At 44.4% G+C, this 21,399-nt stretch overlaps 2 protein-coding genes across 3 annotated transcripts; one reads left to right on the forward strand and one right to left on the reverse strand.

Moving 5' to 3' along the window:
• Positions 1–268: 268 nt before the first annotated feature.
• Positions 269–9,161, forward strand: Epg5 (ectopic P-granules autophagy protein 5). The gene is made up of 16 exons (XM_018111983.3): positions 269–460; positions 524–1,302; positions 1,356–1,641; positions 1,707–2,176; positions 2,241–2,468; positions 2,525–2,924; positions 2,983–3,800; positions 3,860–4,003; positions 4,065–4,242; positions 4,300–5,264; positions 5,362–5,821; positions 5,889–6,642; positions 6,695–7,412; positions 7,471–7,791; positions 7,865–8,440; positions 8,504–9,161. The coding sequence occupies exons 1-16, from the start codon at positions 431–433 to the stop codon at positions 8,814–8,816; spliced, it is 7,440 nt and encodes a 2,479-aa protein (XP_017967472.1). The 5' UTR covers positions 269–430; the 3' UTR covers positions 8,817–9,161.
• Positions 8,984–20,981, reverse strand: gwl (serine/threonine-protein kinase greatwall). 2 transcript variants are annotated; one of them, XM_018111984.3, is made up of 7 exons: positions 20,564–20,981; positions 19,598–20,422; positions 19,352–19,543; positions 19,147–19,278; positions 10,539–10,714; positions 9,653–10,479; positions 8,984–9,598 (listed from the first exon to the last, which is right to left on the reverse strand). In XM_018111984.3, exons 1-7 carry the CDS (start codon positions 20,714–20,716, stop codon positions 9,333–9,335), a joined length of 2,571 nt encoding a protein of 856 aa, XP_017967473.1. In that variant the 5' UTR covers positions 20,717–20,981; the 3' UTR covers positions 8,984–9,332. The 2 variants fall into 2 exon arrangements, with proteins under 2 accessions (XP_017967473.1, XP_089112350.1); XM_089256224.1 differs by lacking the exon at positions 19,147–19,278.
• Between the last annotated feature and the right edge of the window lie 418 nt (positions 20,982–21,399).

Consider the following 21,399-nt stretch of genomic DNA (forward strand, 5'->3'; position numbering starts at 1 on the left):
CTTGCTACTTACAGTGCTGCCCATCACAATCACGATATCAGCTGTTTATCGATAGCTGTTGCATTAACAGCTGTTTAACAACAGTGCTGGCGTAAGCTTGTTTGCCCGACAAAAGCTGAATTCATTGGTTTATGATCTTAGAGCTTCACGAATATTAAACAAAAATATCGTAGTTTATATCAAATATGCACTGCAATTCAATCACAACAATTTCGTACCACAAGACCACTATCAAATGTAATCAGAAGCTTATGAATTCTCTTAGTTGGAAAACATAGCCGGAAAAATAAAGCCTGCTCATCACTGACAATAACAATCAGCAAGTTGTAGGGGGTTTTATTGTTAGAGGCGCAACGAAATGCAAAACACGCAAAAGTTCTTCGTCACAGCAAATTGAGCAAATACATAGGTACCTTATTCATTATTAAAAATGGCTACTTTGGTTAAGCCAAAAAAAACCGTATGTATTTGTGCAATAACAATTTTATAAATCTATATACTATACTATAAGAATAAATCGTAGAAAACTAAAAAGCAAAGGGCAATCCACGATCGCACACAATCGAGGGAGGAGGATGAAGAAGAAGAAGCAACTAGTGACTTATCAACAAGTATTGTCTCCGAACAAAGGCAGCTAGAAAATGCGTCGCTGCTGGAGGAATTCGAGCGCGTGGCTGCATTGGCCAGCAGCAGCAACAGCAAAGCCGAAGACATTATTAGTCATGACTGTGGCATATCAAGTGATACAGTGCCAATGCCCGATGATATAGCAGCAACGGCAACGACAACAAATACCCAAGAAGAGGAACCAGAGCCGACACCTAGTGCACCATGTGCACCCATAGCACCAGTGATCAGTGCTCCATTAGTGCAATATCCCAATCTGCAGCCGATACGCATTAGCAATGCACTCATCGAGGAGCAGAAGACGCAGATTGTTTATAAGGAGCGAGGGGCACGCTCGCCGGGCTTTGCGCTGGCAAGCAGCCATCTAAAACCGTTCACCAGCGAGCAGCTGAAGCAAATTTATCACTGCAGCGACTTAGAACTGGTCAAGCAATTCGAATTGGAGTTCCTAATGAACACGCTGCTCGAATCGAGTGAATCAGATCCACTCCATGTTGCACTGCAAGAGTATTACGATCTCCAAGGCAAACTCTCGTCCAATCTGCATGACATTAAGGACAAGCGCAAGGATTGTCTCGAAACGCAACAGCAGGTCTGGATACGTGAGCCAGTGACGCGCACCTTTAGCGCCACCTGCGGTGACGGCAACGTTGTCCGGGAAAGCGTGACCTACGAGTAAGTGGCAAGCACTCAACCAATCCAAATATTAATTCCTTTTGCCTTTGCAGTCGCATGAAAGTTGATCCCATTAAGCTGGAATCTGCCACGGCGGCATTGACAGGGCTCTACGATCTGGTCTGCCATACCTACACTACCAATTTGATTACAGCGAAGCTAACTAAAGTGAAAATCGATCACCTTATCAATAAACTGATTGCATATCCTCATATCGATGCCCAAGCATCCATTGTTTTGCACAACGAATTGGATGCAAATGCTCTGCAGTGCGTAGCCCAGCTAAGACGTGCGATTTGCATCGCGTTCAACTTTGCACGACGACCCAGCCCCAATGCGGTACTTATTTACCATGTGACTATAGTTCCATGATCTAAAATATCTTTTTTATAAAATTCATTCAGAATTTCGACGCGGACCTTAAGCTTTGGCTGCGCAAGCTGATTGCCCTGCAGTTGCTGCTGGCCACCAAGGAGGATCACTGGTTTTTGCTCTTTAATATATTGCGCTGCCCCAACGGCGTTGGCGCCTGGGCAGCAGAGTTCTTGCAGCTACCGGGCATGATACAGACAACCCCAAAATCTAAGGCCACCCAGCCCAGTGAGCTGCCTCTGCCACTGAATTCTCCAGAAATCAATCATTGCATTGCGGTGCTACAAATCCTTTTGCTGCCCATTAAAAAGCGAAACGATTATCTCAAGAGTCAGGTGCAGGCACAGAGGGATCTCTCGCAGCCAACTGGAGACACTGAGCGATGGACAGTGGTGGACTCGGATGGCGAGGACACACTCACGCCAACGGGCGAATGTGTTGGGCTCAAGGAAGCCGATCTAATAGCCCTGCTCAATCAGTTGCCCTTTGATAAGCTCTTCACGTAAGATCTGCACTGAGTCTGTCATTTATACAAAATGTTAGCAACTCCTTCCCATGCTTTGCAGCTCCGCTTTGTGCATCGAGAAATTCCTGGGTGACTATATCATTGAGCCAGATATGATAACGCCTCAGCAGATGCTCACTGTGGTGGCCTTCTTCGCACAGCTAGTCGAGACACTGGGCGAGGGCATGCTGACCTATAACAACGAGCGCTACAAGCAGCTGGCCAAGCGTCTAGGGCGCCTGATTCGCCACTCGTTGCAATACGCCTCCGATTACCACGAGCTCTTCCTGTAAGTGGACCTGGCAGTTGATTTTTCTGCACGTATAACATATTTATCCCTTGCAGGAGCAACAACCTGGCCAAGCCCCAAGAACTGTGCGAACGCATCGAGCTGGAAATGCAGGCATTACTTATACGCGCCTGCAGCTACATATATCGCTCGCGCAATTTGGGCACCTGGCAGTACTTCTCCACGTTGCCTTACACAACGCTTCATGCGGATATTATTTGGCATTTGTTTTACTACCTCAACGTTGGCTTTCCCAGTGATTTGACGACCCCGCTGACCGCTGATCCAGAGTTCATATTTCAAACGGATTTTTGGAGCAAATTCGATGTGGCTAATGCAGATGTTTCCACCGAGGATATGTACTATCTGCTGCAGGCCTTCTTCGAGATGGCCAATGCGCGCGATCGCACAAAAGACTGGCCGATAATACGCATCATTTGTTTGACCATATTCCAGGTAGATTATCAAGATTCCTTCCAGTTCGCTAATAGATCGCACTCTCAACCACCCACAGATTGGATTCATTCATCAAGCCACTCGCGAGTTCTGCTACAAAGCCGCACGAGACATGCTAGTAAATATCACTCTAGCTTATGAGGAGCTACTGGACTGCCTGCTGCTGCAGCTGAAGACGCGCTTAGCTGAGATCGATCAGGCAGCTTACCTATTCAAAGCCCTGCCGTTAGAGAACTGGCACCCAAATATGGATAGCTTTGAGCTACTGTCCAACTGGCTGCTACACTTTGATTACCAAACAGCTGAAAACCAATTGGCGCGACTGATCATTGGTCATCTCAATTGGGGCTTCGATGACGAGGGACGTCTTTATTTGCCCCACAATATTCACGTACGCATGGCTTGTCTCGTGACTGAAGCCATAACTAAGCATGCGCCGGAGGTCATTGGTGCATCCAGCATATCAGAGAGCGTGCGGCAAGTCTCCTTGCTGATCGACTCGACTCAATCGAGCCGAGAGCAATTTACCAACTGGTGCTGGCGCATGATCTCTATGCTACGTCTGCATCTGATGGATCAAAGTGTGGAATCTGTAAAGCGCACTCTGCAGCATCCCACGGAGCCGCTGCTCTTTGTGCCGGACTTGGAGCGCCTGGAAATGATATGGCAGGGCGTTAACGAGCAACGTCCACTGGCCTTATATGTCAGCGTGCTGATTAGCTTGCATGGTCACTCAATACCAGTTATATGCCAGCGTGGCTTCGAGCTGCTTCATCAGCTGCTCAACGATCATCGCCATGCGGCTGTCATTCGCAGTCTCGAGCTGATTGTGCCGCTCTTTCTCGAAACTCCCGACACGTTGGCCAATTGCCAAAGGTATGAAATAAATGAAGACGACCAAGAATAATGATACTAGAAATAGATTTTTTTTACAGTTTTCAGAAACTGCTGATAACGCTGCTCAATGCGGACAGGACTTACCTAAAGGTGGCCAAGGATATAGTATATGCCAATTCCATTGGTCCCATTCTCGAATTGTTGGATAATATGCTGCATCACCAGATTGTGTCTTATACGAGGCAAGTCATAAATTGACCACATTAAACTTATTGACATCTAATATATATTCATGCGCTTTAGCTATGGTCTCTGCTCGCCTCTGAATCTTATCAATATTTGGCTGAACTGCTTCACTGCGTTGCCTGGCTGGGCACAAAATCCTCACGTTCTATACCTCCTGGATAAGATGCTGAGTATCGCATACCAATTTACCGATTGTCGTGTGCAGACCGTCGAGTTCTTTTATAACTACTACAAGGTATTTTAATAAATCACGTTTCATTGATTTCAGATTAGTTAGCTAACATTCTTCTAGGACTTTACCGACTGGAAGCTGACATTAAAACCCTCAGCACTGAAATACATTTTCGGAGGTCAAACCAATTCGCGGCTACCCATGATCTTACCACAGAACTGCTGGTTAAATCTTGTACTATTAGAGATTGAGTTCAGGCTGCAGGATAGTCGGTTTTGGCCAGAATTCTTGCGCCAGTTATCCACGCAAACAGTGGAGGCGGCCCTTAAGAAAACTCTGTCGCTCAGCAAGACGACCCTCTTTCCCGCACAGCATCTGGTCATCTACAAATACGCACAGCTCTTGGCCAACATGGACATCAGGCACTCCCTATTTCCAATTGTCTGCCAGAAATTCTTCGAGCTCTATCTGTGGCGGCTGCCTGAGGACTACGTTAGCCAGAATATGAATCTAAACTATGGCGTGGCCGAAAAGTTTTATGAGCACAATGTGCCACTGATGAAGTCCATCAAGACGCAGCTGAAATCGGCCGAAGTGTATTATGCTGCCATTGCCACCAAGCGCGCCGAAGACGATGCAGTTGCGCACATGTACCGCAGCTGCACCAAGCTAATGCAGAGCTGCGCTCTTTGGCTGGAGGACACACAGATCAATAAATTAGCCAGCGATGCCTGTCAGCTGCCAGCACAGTACAACGAGAAGCTGCGCGAGCTGCTCAATGGCCCCACCTCTCACTGGACCGAGTTTCTTAGCGCCAGTGATCTGCGCAGGGAGCAGCGTCAGCAGGCGGATCAATGGTCGGCCAAGATCTATCGGGTGCATCTCCACAAAGTGTTGCGCACTCCGCTGAAGCCGAAGCCAAGGCTGCCACCAGCCCAACGTCTCAAAATGCATCTGACAACCTATGACAAACGCCTTCCCCCACCTAACCACAGTCGGCCGGAACAAATTGAGGAGCGCCCAATCGATAGCAACACCCTGTCCGAGCTAAAGCGGCGCGTACAAACGCTCAACAGTACAGCTAAGTAAGAAATTTGAGTTTATGCTGAATGAAAAAGGGATATCCTAGCAATCCCCTACAAATATCTGTCTTTTCTTAACTCGTACTCCTTTTGATTACAGTAAATTCCACTACAATTCATCGGAGCTGAATTCATTAAACCTAAACTATCTGGAACGCGTGCCATCATTGTACCAGATGGTGCCTTACAATGAAGAGCGTAGCAAGGAGTGCGAGTCCTTGCTCTTCAATCGCAAGTGCGTGCGTCCGGCGCAAATCCAGCTAGTGCCGGAACATATCCGTTACAACGGGCAGATAGCCAGAAAGCAGGAACAAAACCGAGAACGTCATAATAAGATAGTGGAAGAGATGCTGGCACTGAACGTGGATGGCTTTGCTCAGGCCATCGAAGAGCTGGAAGGCTACATACAGAATCTGCTGCAAGAGCAGGCCAAGTCTAACAAATACGCTACGCCCATTGGCATCAAATTCTTCTATTATGTTGTAGACAACATGAACGACATAACAATGAAGTTTCAGCCCACCAAAAGTTTATACGCCCAAATGCTGCAAGACCTTGGAGTAAGTACTCAGAAAGAAATTAATGCGCGATGCAAATCACTTAAGATGGTCACCTTTCTCTTAATAGATTTTCATCCAAGCCGAGCAGGCAGACCAGGGATTGGAAGTGCTACGTTTGGCACTGCGACGGGGTGACCTTGTGGAGCTGCTGGCTGGCGTTTTTGTGCCCTGTCGCACTGACGCCGAACATTTTCTGGACATGTACCAATTTCTCATCGATTCGCATCTGAAGCGCTGCGATACAAAAATTCTGTTCGTACTCCTGTCCAAGTTTGATCTGCTCAGCTGGCTGGAGGCATATCAGCCAAAACTGAGTGAAATTAATCGGCTGCTGTTGCTGGTGCTGCAAGGCCTGGAGTCTTGGTCGCAGCCGCACAGTAGCCTCTTGCAAGATCAGTTCCGCCGTCAGCTGGTTCACATCTTTACGTACGACTTTCCGCAGCACTACGGCGAGGTCATGCAGCTAGTTCTCGATCGCATTTCGGATCAAAAGCTGATGCCGTTGGTGTTGCTTGACCTGCTAAATGCGCTTTTATCGCCTGCAAGCTCTGCTCTGACACTGAACAGCCAGGAGGTGGAACTGCAGGAATTGGCGTCTGACTTTGCCCGTCGCCAGAAGTTGTTTACGCTGAAAGCAGCTACGGAGACGCTTTTGCTGTTTGCGCGTCACTTTCAAAAGGAGCGACTTCATCATGGCCTCTATGGACTGTATCCCAAGCACAAGGAGTATTGCAAGCCGCTGGTTATGTGGTTCACCTGCTTTGGACAGGTGGTGCTGGCGGCTGCCATTTGCAGCTATCAGGAACTGCTGGCCGATCAGAGTGAGTGACTCAACGAATATTCGTGAATCAATTTAATTCGGCTCATTTTTAGTCAGCGACATTGTCTTCGGCTCCATTGTGGAGACCTATGCACCGTGGCTAATCCCATACACGGAGAATACTGAACAGGCCGCAGGCGCAGCCGCACACTGGATACGTCAGCTTAGCCCCGGTCAGGGCAAGATCTTGCTGCCATGGAGTGAGCCGCATGTGGAGAGCAGCAAGCTCATGATCAGATCTTTTATATGCAATATATTGCAAGTGGTGCAGTATCTGCCCGCCTCAAGCAAGATTTTGGAGCACACGTTCGCTTGGTATGTGCATCACTTTGCACAGCTCAACGTCGCTAGCCATGTTCTGGTGCCCATTCATGAGGGTTTGTCACAGCTGCCCTGGGAGCGCTTCCTGCCAACCGCCCAGCATATCGAGCTGCTCTATGAGAGCTTGCAGCGCTTCATACCAGAGTCGCATGCCATGTTAGCTCACATATTTATAAGGATCGATTGGAACACTTGGTTCGCGAGAACGTCACAGCCGCTGACTCTCACCTCGCACCTCTTCAACATCTTTATCAAAATGGCATTCGAGCCGAACATTCACATGCATCCGAATACAAGCAAGATACTCGAGGATGCTATCAGCCAGCCCTGGCATCTTGTCGAATACAGCGAACTGGAGCAGTTGCTCAAGTGGTTTGTGGCTCACGTTGATCCAGCCATTGCGCTGAAGCTGCCCACCGAAACCAACTACGCTGATCGCGCCGTTCTGGAGTAAGTGGCTCAATGAAATCATTTCTAACTTTCAGTTAACCTTCGGTTTCTCTTTAAGACTCATTCACGCAGCCTGCGCCATGCTGCCAGAGAGCAACGCACAGGGTGCCGTGGTGCAGGCAACGGCCAAGCGCATGCTGTACACGCGCTCCATGGTCAGCATGCAGCGTGCCTGTGCGATCAAGCACAAGAAGCTTTTGGCCACCAAGGAGGGTGAACGGGCCTTTACCGCTGCTTTTGAAAAGCTCTTGGACTCAATTGACGTAGCCATTAGCGGCTGCAGTGAGAATCGTACGCCGGAAGAGCAACGTCGCGAAGCACTCAACCTTATGCTTGAGATTGTGGCTCCAACGCAGACGCAAAGCGAGGAGGTATCTAAGTAAGTCGATTAACTATATTCTTCTGACTTTTGGAATTGATAAGCAAACATCACTAATCTATTGTAAATTTAGCTTGCATATTCAAACTTTGGTCTGCTGGCAACATCAGTGTCCTCCGGGCAATCCGGTCATGTGCGCTGTCCTGCCTGCCATCGGCCATTTAAATACATACATTTCTTGTATCTACACGCTGCTGGAGTCCAGCATTGAGTGCTATTTCCGGAGATCGGCAGAGCGTGCCGCTTTGCACTCACCCAGCTGGCAGGGCCTGTTCGAGGCGCTGCAAATGTCGCTTCCCAAGCTGGAGCTGATGCCCGTCATGGGCGGCGGTTACTTCTTTTCATTGCACATCTTTGTACTCTACAAACTGGAGGAGATCGAAACGGTCGGCGAGAAGATCACCTTTCTGCAGGACCTGACCCAATTGCTGGAAAATCTAAAGACCAATCCGCAGACCGAACCGCGCATGGCACTAGTCTGGGGTCTCATCATATCACGTGGCTGCAAGCTACTTCAGGAGTCGCAGCACATCAAGAAGCCGCTCTACATGCTCGCGCGCCAGTTGCAGATAGCCTCCACAAAAGCTGAGGGATGGAGCGACGGACTGCTGGGCGCCATAGGCCTGAAATCTGAAAACATTACTAACAAGTAAACCATAACAACCATCCATCTATAATCAGCATGTTTATAAATGATTGTTTTGCATTGCAGGCGCAAAGTGCTGACACGGTGTCTGGCATGCATAATCTATTCTCTCTTTCCGGCCAGTCGTGACGTGGGGCTGCCTTCCGAGGAGTACGAGAGCGCCATGCGTGAGCTGGCCATGCTGTTGGCCAATAAAAAATTTGTGGACGTTAAGCCGCATATCGTCAGGGCCATAAGCATTCTGAAAGGGCAACCTATGCCCGATCACCGCTCGGTTCCCCATTTGATATGTTGCCTAATCGATGTGTTTTACGAGGAGAGCTATCTAACGACCATTCCGGAGGTGTGGGATTGCGACTACAAGCTAAAAGCAGCATAGTTATACTTGTGGCAGCCAATTGTGTTATTTTTCTACGAATTCTAGATTTAGACATATACATACATTTATATATATATATACATATATACATACATCAACTGAAATGAATAAAGTGATAATTTTCTTTTTTGCTATATTGGAGGAAACTGCAAGCAAAACAATTTCAATTGTGTGTGTTTAACTTTAATGCTTACATCTTGGAGACAAAAATTGTATAATCAGTTACTAGCGTGCCTACTTGAAGCTATTTGTTTAAGCTTAGTTACAGTAACAAAATTGAATCGAAATCAAAATCGAACGTTATACATGATAATTTACAACGAAGGTGTGATATTTCGAAGGTATTAAATGAAATATAATTAAGATGCACTAGGATGGGCATAAATATTGATCTAACGAAGATAACAATCAAAACATATATATATATATAAAATAAAACTGGCAAATACAAATTGCTACACAATCTATATAAATAACACTTAGCTTATAGAACTAGTCGTACGGGTTAACTAATCTCTAATCATCCATCGCAAAGTTGGATAATTGCAGGTGCTGCATATTATTGCGTGCGTCGAAGTATCCGGTATCGGTTGGATTGTCCGGCGTAGGCACAAACGGTGGCTCCATGTGCCCAATGTTCTCCCAGTCGATGCCAACAAAAATACGCATCTGCTGCACCTCTCTGGCAGCTGGGCGCTCCGCGGGCTCCATGGTCAACATTAGCTCCACAGCCTCCATTGCATCAGCCGATAAAGCCTCATCCCCTTCAGGCCATTCAATGTCTGTAGAGGAGTAACATTTAGAATACCATCTATATCGCAGCTACCATTACTTACTCTTATTAAGAATGTTGTCAAAAACTTTCTGAGGCGTTTCATCGTTGAAGGGCGGAATGCCAGTCATGAATTCGTAGAAGCACACACCCAGTGCCCACCAGTCGACAGCCGGTCCATGACCTTGCTTCAGCAGCAGCTCTGGCGCCAAATAGTCAGGTGTGCCAAGGATGCGCTCGTTTGAGACCCGCATTCCTCGTCGCACAGATTTTGGCGTACGAAATGGTGTATTTACGTTTATAGTATTCTTTGGCGTCTTGGGCACAGTGACGCCGCCATGATTGATGGGCGACATAGTTGGTTCATCGGCCAACTTTAGATGGTACTGAACACTGGATAGTTTTTCCACGGCCATGTGCTCACGCTTTTTATTTTCAATGGACAAGGGCAGGGCGAAACGTGTTGCCTTTAGCTTGCCCAGCAGGCCACCGTCGCGACGTGGCAGCTTCTGTGAGGACACAGGCGTTGAGAAGACCACATTGGCTACATTAGCCTCAGATCCTAGTAGATGTTGCATGGGCAACTCATCATCCGATAGTGATCGCACTTTCAGTACGCCCCGTATGGGTGAGGAGCGTGCCTTTCGCTTCTTGGGCGTGCTGCTCCCAATGTTGAGTATCTCGATTTCTTGGGTCAATCCAGTGCTTGTACTCGCACTGCTAGAGGCATCCACATCCATGCATGAATTGTTCTCCGAGCGATTGACCAGATTTATTTTACGCTTCATGCCGCGCAGAAACTCAGGTCGCTTGAAATGTTTCGAGAGATTGCGGAACGGCGAATTCATGCGTATGCCACTTAGCTCGTTGGCATTATTTGTCATGTTGTAACTGCAATTGAAAACACTTTAATGGGGATTCATTCGATTACTTTGCTTGAGAATATCAACCTGCGTGAGTAGTCCGAGCAACTATACTCGTCCTTCGATTGACTCAGATTATCTGTGTTCTTTTCTATGGAGGATGCGGTGCTCTCGCTGTTTAAATTTAAATGACAGCTCGAGTTATCGTCACCCTTTCGACTAGATACGCCAGAATCCTCTTGTAACTTCGAGTTCCGGTTGCGCTGGTTGAAACAAAACAGAAAACAGTTAAGTTAAGCACTAATAAGAGTTAGATGGACAATACACAAGGAAATACAATTTAGAAAGACTTATTTGCTGTATAGAAGTGAAAATTCTTAAGGGTTAGTGTTCAGGAACATGCATAGAAATATGATAAGTATGGGAACATACGCACTATGCACTCGACAACTGGCATAAGCCAAAAAGAGAATCAATCACAAATATACAAATACTACAACAACCGCAACAAGATGATGTCAGGAAAGGCTATTGAAATGCTAAAGAAGCAATCAGACTTGTTTGACACCATTTTAAAGGCCATAGCTGATAAGGATGCGTTAGCCGTCGTGAATAAGTTGGTAGACGAGTTCACTGTCAATCACTCGGCGCTAATGCATCTCGGTATCCCAAGCAATCATCCGTATTTTATCCAGAAAATATACGATGTATTGATGGAAAATATCAGGACCTACAAAGAGGCCCTTATGAAGGTCGAGACTACCGACCCCGATATAGACGCCGATACACCATCATCCAACTGGAGAGCAACAACACCGACGAAATTTTTTTCTATAAAAACAGGCTATCTTTCCGATGGAAAAAGGTCCAGTCAGCGCTAGCAGATTTAGAGGCGAGATATGGAGCACTTTCCTCTTGCAGCGATGAAATAGAAGAACTGGAATGCAGCCTCGACGTACTGTTAGACAGACTTAACAGAAAATTAGAGGATCTGCAAATCGTAAGAGAAGACACGCCAAGGCGACCGAAATCAACACTTCCTTACTTTAATGGTCCTAAGACGTGGCCAACGTTCTTCGAGCAGTTCACCAAAATAATCCACAATAGAAAGCATATGAGCGACAAGACGAAACTCCTATACCTGCAAATGTATGTCAAAACAGAAGATGTACAAATGATAAGCAATTACGCAAGGGGAGAGGGTAACTACAAGTTAGCGTGGGACTGTTTATGCAGACGCTACAAACGTTATTTGCCAGTGGACAAGGAACTGCTGAAGAATGATGATGAAGGCAGTATCCGAAATTGCGTGAGGCACCCAGGGAACAGCAAACTCAACAGGAAGTACTGTTTTCAAAAAGCGGTTCAGCCCCAATGGCTTATCTAGTAGGACTTGTGGACAAAAAAGCTGCAAAAGTAAGGAAGGAAATGGCAGAAGAGACTGCTATCCTGGACAGCAGCAACAGCGAAGAAATTTTTTTCTATAAACGCAGGTTAACTTTCCGATGGAAAAAAGTCCAGTCAGCGTTCGCAGATTTGAAGGCAGAATATGGATATTTGGCCGGCGACAGCGACGAAATAGAAGAACTAGAATACGATGTCGATGAGCTGTTATCTAAACTTGACAGAAAATTACACGACTTACGTACTACAAAGGAAGACGTTCCAGAGCCACCAAAATCGGATCTTCCCCAATTTAATGGAAGTCCCAAAGACTGGCCAACGTTCTTCGATATGTTCTCCGATATGGTTCACAAAAGGAAGGATTTCAGCGACACAAGAAAGCTGAACTACCTGAAATCATGCCTCAAAGGAGATGCCCAAATGGTAGTGAGCCATTTGTTAAGTGGATCATCTGCTAGCTACAATTCAGCGTGGGAACTTATATGTAAGCGCTATGAAAATAAGCGTAAGATATTCGCAAACGCCGTTAACCAGCTAGTGGACATGGAACTGCTGGAAAACAATGATGAAAGCAGGATCCGCCGATTCTTGGATACAGCAAATGAGAATATTTACATCGCAAAAAAAACAGCCGAAATGGGTAACGATGCTGATGCACTTATCGCTCAAATTTTGCTACGAAGATTCTCGACTGAAGTCCTACAGCTTTACGAGCAACATGTAAAGAGGGCCAGAGAAATTCAATCCTTGAAAAATGTACTAGAGTTTATTGATCAATTATATAATTCAATAGACGCAGTACAGAAAAGGGCCGTCCAGACGCTTACGGAAGCGAAGAAAACGAGCTACAAAAGATGCCGTTTTTGCAAACTGGATAGCCACGACATCACAAGGTGCTCAAGATTTAAAGCAGAGCCAGTTAAAAAACGCAAGGAGTTCGCAACTAAAAACGCTCTATGCTTTAAATGCCTAGGCGCCCATTGCATAAGTGATTGCAGAAGAGATTTGGCATGCAAGTATTGCACCAAATCACACAACAATTTGCTTCACGAGGATGCGAATAAAAACGAGATCTTCAGCAGCAATTGTCTCAAAGAAAGCAACGGACAAGATACGTTGCTGGCAACTGCACTTATTCGGATAAAAAATAAGTCCGGAAAATACGAGCAGCTAAGAGCTCTCATCGATGGAGGTTCGCAAAGAACGTTAATATCGGAGGAAGCTACACAACAACTAAAACTGCGCAGAATCAAAAGGAACGTGGAAGTTCAAGGAATTTCACAAAATGTTGAAATTCTAAAAAACAGCGTTTGCTTGACAATCAAGCCAAGGATGTCGAGCAAATTCATTACCACCACGCAGGCACTTGTGATGCCAAAACTGCAAAGAGCTCTACCGAGCAAGAAAATTGACATGGATGTCAATAAAGACTGGATGGGCTGTGAACTAGCAGACCCACATTTCAACGAGCCCAGCAGAATCGATGTAATCATTGGCGTTGATTTGCTTCCCTTAATAATGTTGGGAAATGTTAAAAAAGTCAACGAAACACTGGGACAAAAAACGAAACTTGGATGGATCGTTTCCGGCAATATAGCTAGATCATCAAACAACAAGGTGATCAGCGCAACAACAACGATATGCCTGGATGACCTCGAACGCTTCTGGGAGCTGGAAAGTAACTCAAGCGACTCGGAAGAAAATGAGTGCGAGAAAATATTCCAGGAAACAACCAAAAGGGATGAAGAAGGCCGGCTAGTGGTGTCCATACCATTTAAAAAAGAATTCGAGTTAGGAAACTCGCGCAAACAGGCTATGGCACGATTAATACAAATGGAGAAAAAATTCAAGAAGCATCCACAAATACTTAAGGAATATAAAGACTTCATGGATCAATACCTAAAGCTAGGTCATATGGAACCGGTAGACACTATCGACCAAGGCAAATACTATCTGCCACATCAAGCAGTAATCAGGCCAAACAGCCTGACTACTAAGTTGAGAGTAGTGTTCGACGCTTCAGCAAAGACTTCCAATGGATTAAGTCTAAATGATGTGATGCTAGTCGGGCCCAAAATACAAAAGGATATCTTCGATATCTTAATAAAATGGCGACAATGGAAGTATGTGATGACAGCCGACATCGAAAAGATGTACCGCCAGATTAAGGTCGCCAAAGCTGATCAGGAATATCAGTACATCCTATGGAGAGATGACCACAAAATGCCAATAAAGGAATACAAGCTGACTACAGTGACATACGGGACTGCAGCCGCACCATTCTTAGCTGTTCGCTGTATTCAGGAATTAGCAAACCAACACTGCCAAGGAAACGATCAGCTAATGAGAACAATCAAAGAAGATTTCTACATGGATGACCTTATTACTGGAGGCGACTCGATAAAGGACTGCATCAACACTCAAACAGGAATCTTGGATATCATGGAAAAGGCAGGCATGCATCTAAGAAAATGGGTATCAAATGATGACAGAATCATTGCTGGAATTGAAGATGGCGGCTCAACCGAAAAAATAATCATAAACAAAGACGAGTCTGTCAAAACCCTTGGGTTACAATGGGACCCCAAAAAAGATGGGTTTACCTTTGTGGTCGATTGCCCAAAATTAGAGCGCATTACAAAACGTCTAATTTTGTCGCAATTGGCAAGAATCTTCGATCCACTGGGATGGCTTACACCAGTCACGCTGCAAGGAAAATGCTTCATTCAAGAGCTATGGAAACTACCGCTAACTTGGGACGAAGAACTGGAGCCTAGTCTCGTCAATTACTGGCAAGAATACGCAAGCACATTACCAGAGCTAGCCAAAATCAATATACCACGCTGGTCGGGAAAATCGAACACTGATCCAACGGAGCTACATGGATTTTGTGACGCATCAGAAAAAGCGTACGCAGCGGTGGTGTATACAAAAGTTGGAGACAAAATCACTTTGCTAGCAGCGAAAAGCAAAGTAAACCCAATAAAAAACAAGAAGACAATCCCCAAATTGGAACTATGTGCAGCCCACATACTATGCAAACTATTAGATAAAGTTCAAGCATTAGTAGGAAATCACATCAAAACGCTAGCATGGAGTGATTCACAAATTGCGCTTGCTTGGATAAAGAACAAGCGTAGCAAAGATAAGTTTGTCAAAACTAGAGTAGACGAGATAAACAAAAGACTGCCGAACGTCGAATGGAAATACGTCAAATCAGCAGACAACCCAGCAGATGTTGCCTCAAGAGGAATTGCCCCGGAACACTTAGCAGCATGCGACATATGGTGGAAAGGGCCTGAGTGGTTGACAAAACAACCACATCAGTGGCCACAACTTGAAGTGCCAGAAACTGTTATAGTAGCAACTATAACAACAAAAGAAAATTACCTGAGCCCACTATTGACAAAGTACTCATCAATAAATAAGCTAATAAGTGTGATGGCTTACATATTACGATTTATTGCCAAATCAAGAGGAAAGAAGCATCAGCCGACTCACCTAACAATCGAAGAACTAAGGCAAGCCAAAACACTCATCATAAAATTGCAACAACAGCTTGATTTTGGGCAAGAGATCAATTTACTCAAAGCGAGGAAACCACTGGAAGCTAAGAGTAAATTACAAGCGCTCAACCCATTTCTGGATGGTGACGGGGTCTTACGTGTTGGAGGCCGCCTCCAAAGTGCATTGGTGCCATATAATGTGAAGCACCCAATTATAGTTGGAAAATCACATTTTTCTTGGCTAATTATAAACCAAGCACATAAGGAAACCCTACATGGCGGACTGAAGCTTATGAGAAACCTCATTCAAAGGGAGTTCTGGATTGTCGGCTTACGCAACACGTTGAAGAAATATCTACGCAAATGCGTTACCTGCATCAGGTACAAACAGGAAATGGCCAGTCAGTTAATGGGAAACTTACCAGTGTATCGAGTAACTGGCGATTACCCATTCCAAAACACTGGCATTGATTACGCTGGGCCTTTCCAAATTAGATGTTCCAAAGGAAGAGGCCAAAAGTCATACAAAGGGTACATATGTTTATTTGTATGCATGGCCACAAAAGCCCTACATCTGGAAGCTGTCAGTGACTTATCATCAGATAAGTTTTTAGAAGCTCTACATCGATTTTTTGCAAGACGAGGCAAAAGTGAAAATATGTATTCTGACAACGGCACTAATTTTGTAGGTGCCGCTAGAATATTGGACAAGGAGCTGGTCGCAGCTATAAAGGAAAATAGCAGTATCGCACCAGTGCTGGAACGAGAAGGCATAAAATGGCACTTTATCCCGCCGGCAAGTCCCCACATGGGAGGAATATGGGAAGCTGGAATAAAATCCGTAAAACACCACCTTAAGCGAGTCATCGGCGATAACAGCTTCACGTTTGAGGAGTTTTCGACACTGTTATGTCAAATTGAAGCAGTACTAAACTCACGGCCTTTAGTTACCCTAAATAATGACACAGAGGGAGACGACATATTGACACCAGGTCATTTCATTGTTGGACGACCACTAATTGGAGCTCCAGAACACTTTGACGAGCATCGAAAAATCGGATCCTTGGATAGATGGAGGCACATGCAACGAATCAGAGCAGAGTTCTGGAGGAAATGGAAAGAGGAATACTTAACATCACTGCAACAGCGAACCAAATGGCGGCAAGCAAATGCAAACCTCACAGAAGGCCAACTTGTCTTATTAAAACAAGAAAACACACATCCCGCTAGATGGCCTATGGGAAAAATTACCAAAACTACAAAAGGACTAGATGATAAAGTTCGAGTAGTCACAATAAAAACAAATATTGGTGAGGTTAAAAGATCAGTAAATAAGATCTGTTTGCTACCCACTAATGAAAAGGATAAGCAAGACGACTCTCCAAAAGATCGAAGAAAAACACGATCAGCAAAGTCCCCTACTGGAAAAGCGACAATTTTAAGCCTGCTAATGATGTTGCAGGTAGCAAGTACTACAATTATACCTGCTATAAACACAACCACCAAACTCAAAGTTCAAGATATGGATCCACAAACGGCAATGCTAATGGATAAACTTGGAAAAGTGGAAGTCGTCTCTTCAACCTGGCAGATGCTGTTCTACTATGACATGCAAGCTTACTTCGAAGTGCTAAATCAAGCAGACGAGCTCATGAGTAAAACAAGCGTCATTTGCGAAAAATTGGGCGATTTCAACGAGTACTGCACAACAGTGAGCAGCACAATAATGTTAAAATTGAAAAACATTAGAGAAAAAAATAAGGTTATCACCCAAACAGCCAACAGATCAAAACGGTTCATAATGTTTTTTGATATTGGCACCGCAAACAGACTGGAAGAAAACATGCAGACAATAATCAAAAACGAAAAGCGACTAAGTGATTATGTCAGCAACCAAACATCCATCATTAATGCAACATCAAACCTTGTACAAACCACTACAGAGGAAGTGAATAAAAACTTTGAAAAGGTTACAAAGGAGATAAATAAAATGGCAAGCACTATAAAAGAGAACTTTTTTGTCTACAAAGAGTCCATAAAGTTCTTTATGTTGATCAACCAAGTGAGAAGCTGGATTGAGGAAACCGAGGATCTCCAGTCAGCAGTAATTGCCCTGGTGACGGATATTAATCAAGGAAAAGTACACCCGTCCCTAGTCGAACCAAATAAGATGTTAGCTGAACTCAACAAGATCCAACAGAAACTGCAGAGGAATCAACTTCTTCCTGGCGAAAATTCTCCGAAAAGGCTTCAGCTAGTATACAAACTAATGAAAGCGCAAGCAATATTTAAGGACAATGTGCTAATCATAGACGCAAGGCTACCAATATACATAAACCAGCATGCCACTCTCTTCGAAGTAATACCAATACCAATCGTACTGAAAGGAAGAAAAGTTATTCCGAAGACAAAAACGAAATTCCTTATTTTCAATACTGAGATAAACGCATACCACTCAATGACTGAAATGGAAGTAAGCCATTGCCGGCATGAAGACGAGATCACATACCTGTGTGAAGGAAGTTGGGCATGGGAAGATGCAGATGACGAAAGTTGTGAAATATCTCCAATAAAACCGAGCAACAAGCAGCCGTGCAAGATGATGGAATACGAGGAAGACACGTTTGTCAAAAAACTCAATGGAAAAAACCGATGGATGTTCAAAGTATTTGAGGAGAAGTCAGCCCACATTATATGCGGAAACTACGAGGAGATAGTATATCTACCAAAACAGGGCATAATCGAGCTATATGCTGGATGCTCAGCCAGAATAGGTAAAATTAACATTATTACTCCGCAGGATCTAATATCTACAAATACTGCGAGGTACTCTCCACTTTTCCTCAAAATAATCGACCAGAACATCGCATGGGATCCAACACCACTTCGACACATTGTCGTAAATAACTCAGTGGAGCTACAACGAGTTCAACAAAGCATAAAGGATCTGCACCGGCAAAAAGTACATATTGAGGATCTTGTTTTCCACACAATGAATGGACATATTTCGTTAGGACTAGTAATAATTATAGTATCTCTATTTGTCTTGTATCGAATCAAGAAAAGAAACCAGAGACAGCAATTATTAGCTATTGCATTTTCTGCCCCCCCGCAGAATGTTCAGGAACATGCATAGAAATATGATAAGTATGGGAACATACGCACTATGCACTCGACAACTGGCATAAAATAGATAACATATGTTTCAAGTGGGAGCTGTCAAAATGTCCACAAAATATGACCCTGACCCTTAGCGATAAGAATACTTAAGAGACGAGCGCTGAGCCTTACAAACTCAGCGATAGGATAAGAATAGCTAATAGACCAACGCGGAGTCCTACACACTCAGCGATAAGATAAGAATATGTAATAGCCCAATGCTGAGCCTTACACACTCAGCAATAGATACATTAGATTTAAGGGTTGAAATTATACATGAGTCTGGGTATATAAGCCCAGGCTCAGAATAATAAAGATCAATACGAACTAAACACCATCATAGTAAAGTGTATTCATTCAGTTAGACACAAATAACAATTGATATTAGCACAGAAATCCAATTCCGCAAAGCTTTTATATAATTAACGCTCAGATCATAGCGTAAAATCGTAAACCTTCGCAAGACACATATCAATCGATACGGGCATATATCATAACATAAAATGTCTCTTGGCTATCTTATTTACCACCTGAAGCCCAAAGCTAGGCGCTAAGACACGCACAAAATTAAAGACTGGGAAGGACAGAAGACGACACTTAGGCACAGGACACAACATGCAACGCACCTCATCGAGCGAACGCCTGCGTACCATAGAAAACTCAAACGAGCCTTCGGTTGTATTTTCCAACTTGGCAACGTCTTTATCATCGCCGCTAGCGACAATGTGGACCTTGTCCTGTTCGGCCATTTTGCAGCCCTTTTGAGGAAATGTAGCAATGTGCATATTTTTATCAGGTACTCGCTGGGTACGCCTAGTGGTCGAGACTCACCTGGCAATTGACACGATCTCGTCCGCTGTCACTGTCGCTGCCATCTTTAATAATGCTATCCAAAAGGAATTCTACCCGCCGCTTTGTATTTGCCGGAGCCCCGCCCGCGGCTGTTGCTTCCAGAGGCGGCGAGATTTTACTAATCTCTGTTGAGGTGCACGTGTGATAGGAAGATGCGCTGCTGTCCAAAAACTGTAATTCGGATTGACATAAGTCAGTGTCTCACCACAACGCTTCACTACTTACGTTGGTGTTTGTGGTGCAGGTGTGCTGAACGGACACGTTGACCTCTTCGGCGGAAAAGAATGGCGAAACCCCAGAGATTTTGCTATCACTCGTTTTCTCGCCATCGGTAAGGGATGTGTCCGCCTCGCTATCTGAAGACTCCATGACATGACTATGCTTATTAATGGCTTGCATAAGATTTGAAGTGCCCGTGCCGGTGACAGCCAAAGGAACACCACTTATAGCACCGAATTCCTGCAGCTTCTTCTCCGAGCCAAAAGATAAATGCGATGTGAGCGACAGTAGCTGGCCCGGCGTACGTGCATTGAGATTGGGTGAGCAATTGATCAGATCGGATATCTCCAAGTCGCGTCGCAATTCAATTTTGCTCAAACCGAAGTCCGTCAATTTCACATGCCCACTCGCCGAGAGCAGCATGTTATCCGGCTTGATGTCGCGATGGACGATACCGTGCTGGTGCAGGTACTGCAATGCCATGACCATTTCGGCGACGTAAAAGCGCGCAGTCGGCTCGTCAAAGTACCCATACATGGCCAGCAGTGATTTCAGATCGCCACCGACCATATACTCCATGACCAGGTAAACGGAAGACACGGATTGCAGCGAATAGAACAGATTCACACAGAATGGCGAACGAGACAGTGCCAAGGCGTTGCGTTCTGTTATCACCTGGGAAACCATATTTTTGTTAATCATCTCCGATTTGCGCATCACTTTGATGGCAAACAATTTGTTTGGGTCGTTGTGTTTGTAGCCCAGGAACACCTTGCCAAAGGCGCCTCGGCTAATGGGCTTGATGATGACAAAATCCTTAATTGTCGGCAGCTGCAATGATACAAAATAATGATAATTTACAATGGGCTACTACATACAGCGAGATTTCTATTAATGTGTGTGTACGTCAAGTAACGGAACTCTATTTCCCATGTAGTGGGAGTCTATTCATAACTGTACATTTTCACTTACCTTTGCATTGTACGAGTGATTTTCTGGTTTCGTTGTTAATATATTAATTTTTTCCAGTAATTCCTCATTTTCGATTAGCAAGCTAGTTTTCTTTGGTGTTTTGTAGTCAATATGCAGATCGTTTTGAGATATCACCAAATCAGCGTTTTCCATGTTATCTTCTAATTCTTGATTATCTTCAGTTCTATTTGCTTCGCTATATTCTTTTCGCGCGCGTAAAATATTTTTTCCCGAAATCGTTAATACTATGTTCTTACACGCATGTTAGCGAAATTTGGGTTTATCAAATAATTCATAAACATTAATTTAAATTACAAAACATTAATTGTTAGTAGAAAGATTTTAAAGCAACAATTTAAACAGCGCGTCGATATGCTTTACTAGTCCCAGTGTTACGAAGTTATTTATTTACAGGGCTGCCCCTTGACAAAAACAAGTTGACAGCCCTGGACGTGCACGTTGCTATTCGAATGTGTCGAATGTGAAGATGGTATGCGATTCATCATAGCTGGTAATTTAGACATCGCTTCGAGAAAATCACTACGGAAATATTACTATTAAATTTGAAATAAGATTTGATTGAAGAATAAATTTATTATTGAAGATACAAGATAAACAATCCAAGGTAATCAAGCTACGATAAGAGTTAATCAGTTTGAACTGTAAACTTATCGATTAATGACTGCTTCAATTAGTTCCGATGCAGAAACTGGTTTCGGAGTACCGCACATATACGATAGTTCCGAAAAATTAAAAAATATCTTCAGATTTAATACTGGTACATAACAAATTAAAATGATTTTAAATATGAAAATGAAATTAAATACAAGCATTAT

This window comes from Drosophila navojoa, chromosome 2 (genome assembly GCF_054131105.1).
Source record: "Drosophila navojoa isolate 15081-1374.11 chromosome 2, UAZ_NAV_1.0, whole genome shotgun sequence".
Lineage (NCBI taxonomy): Eukaryota > Metazoa > Arthropoda > Insecta > Diptera > Drosophilidae > Drosophila > Drosophila navojoa.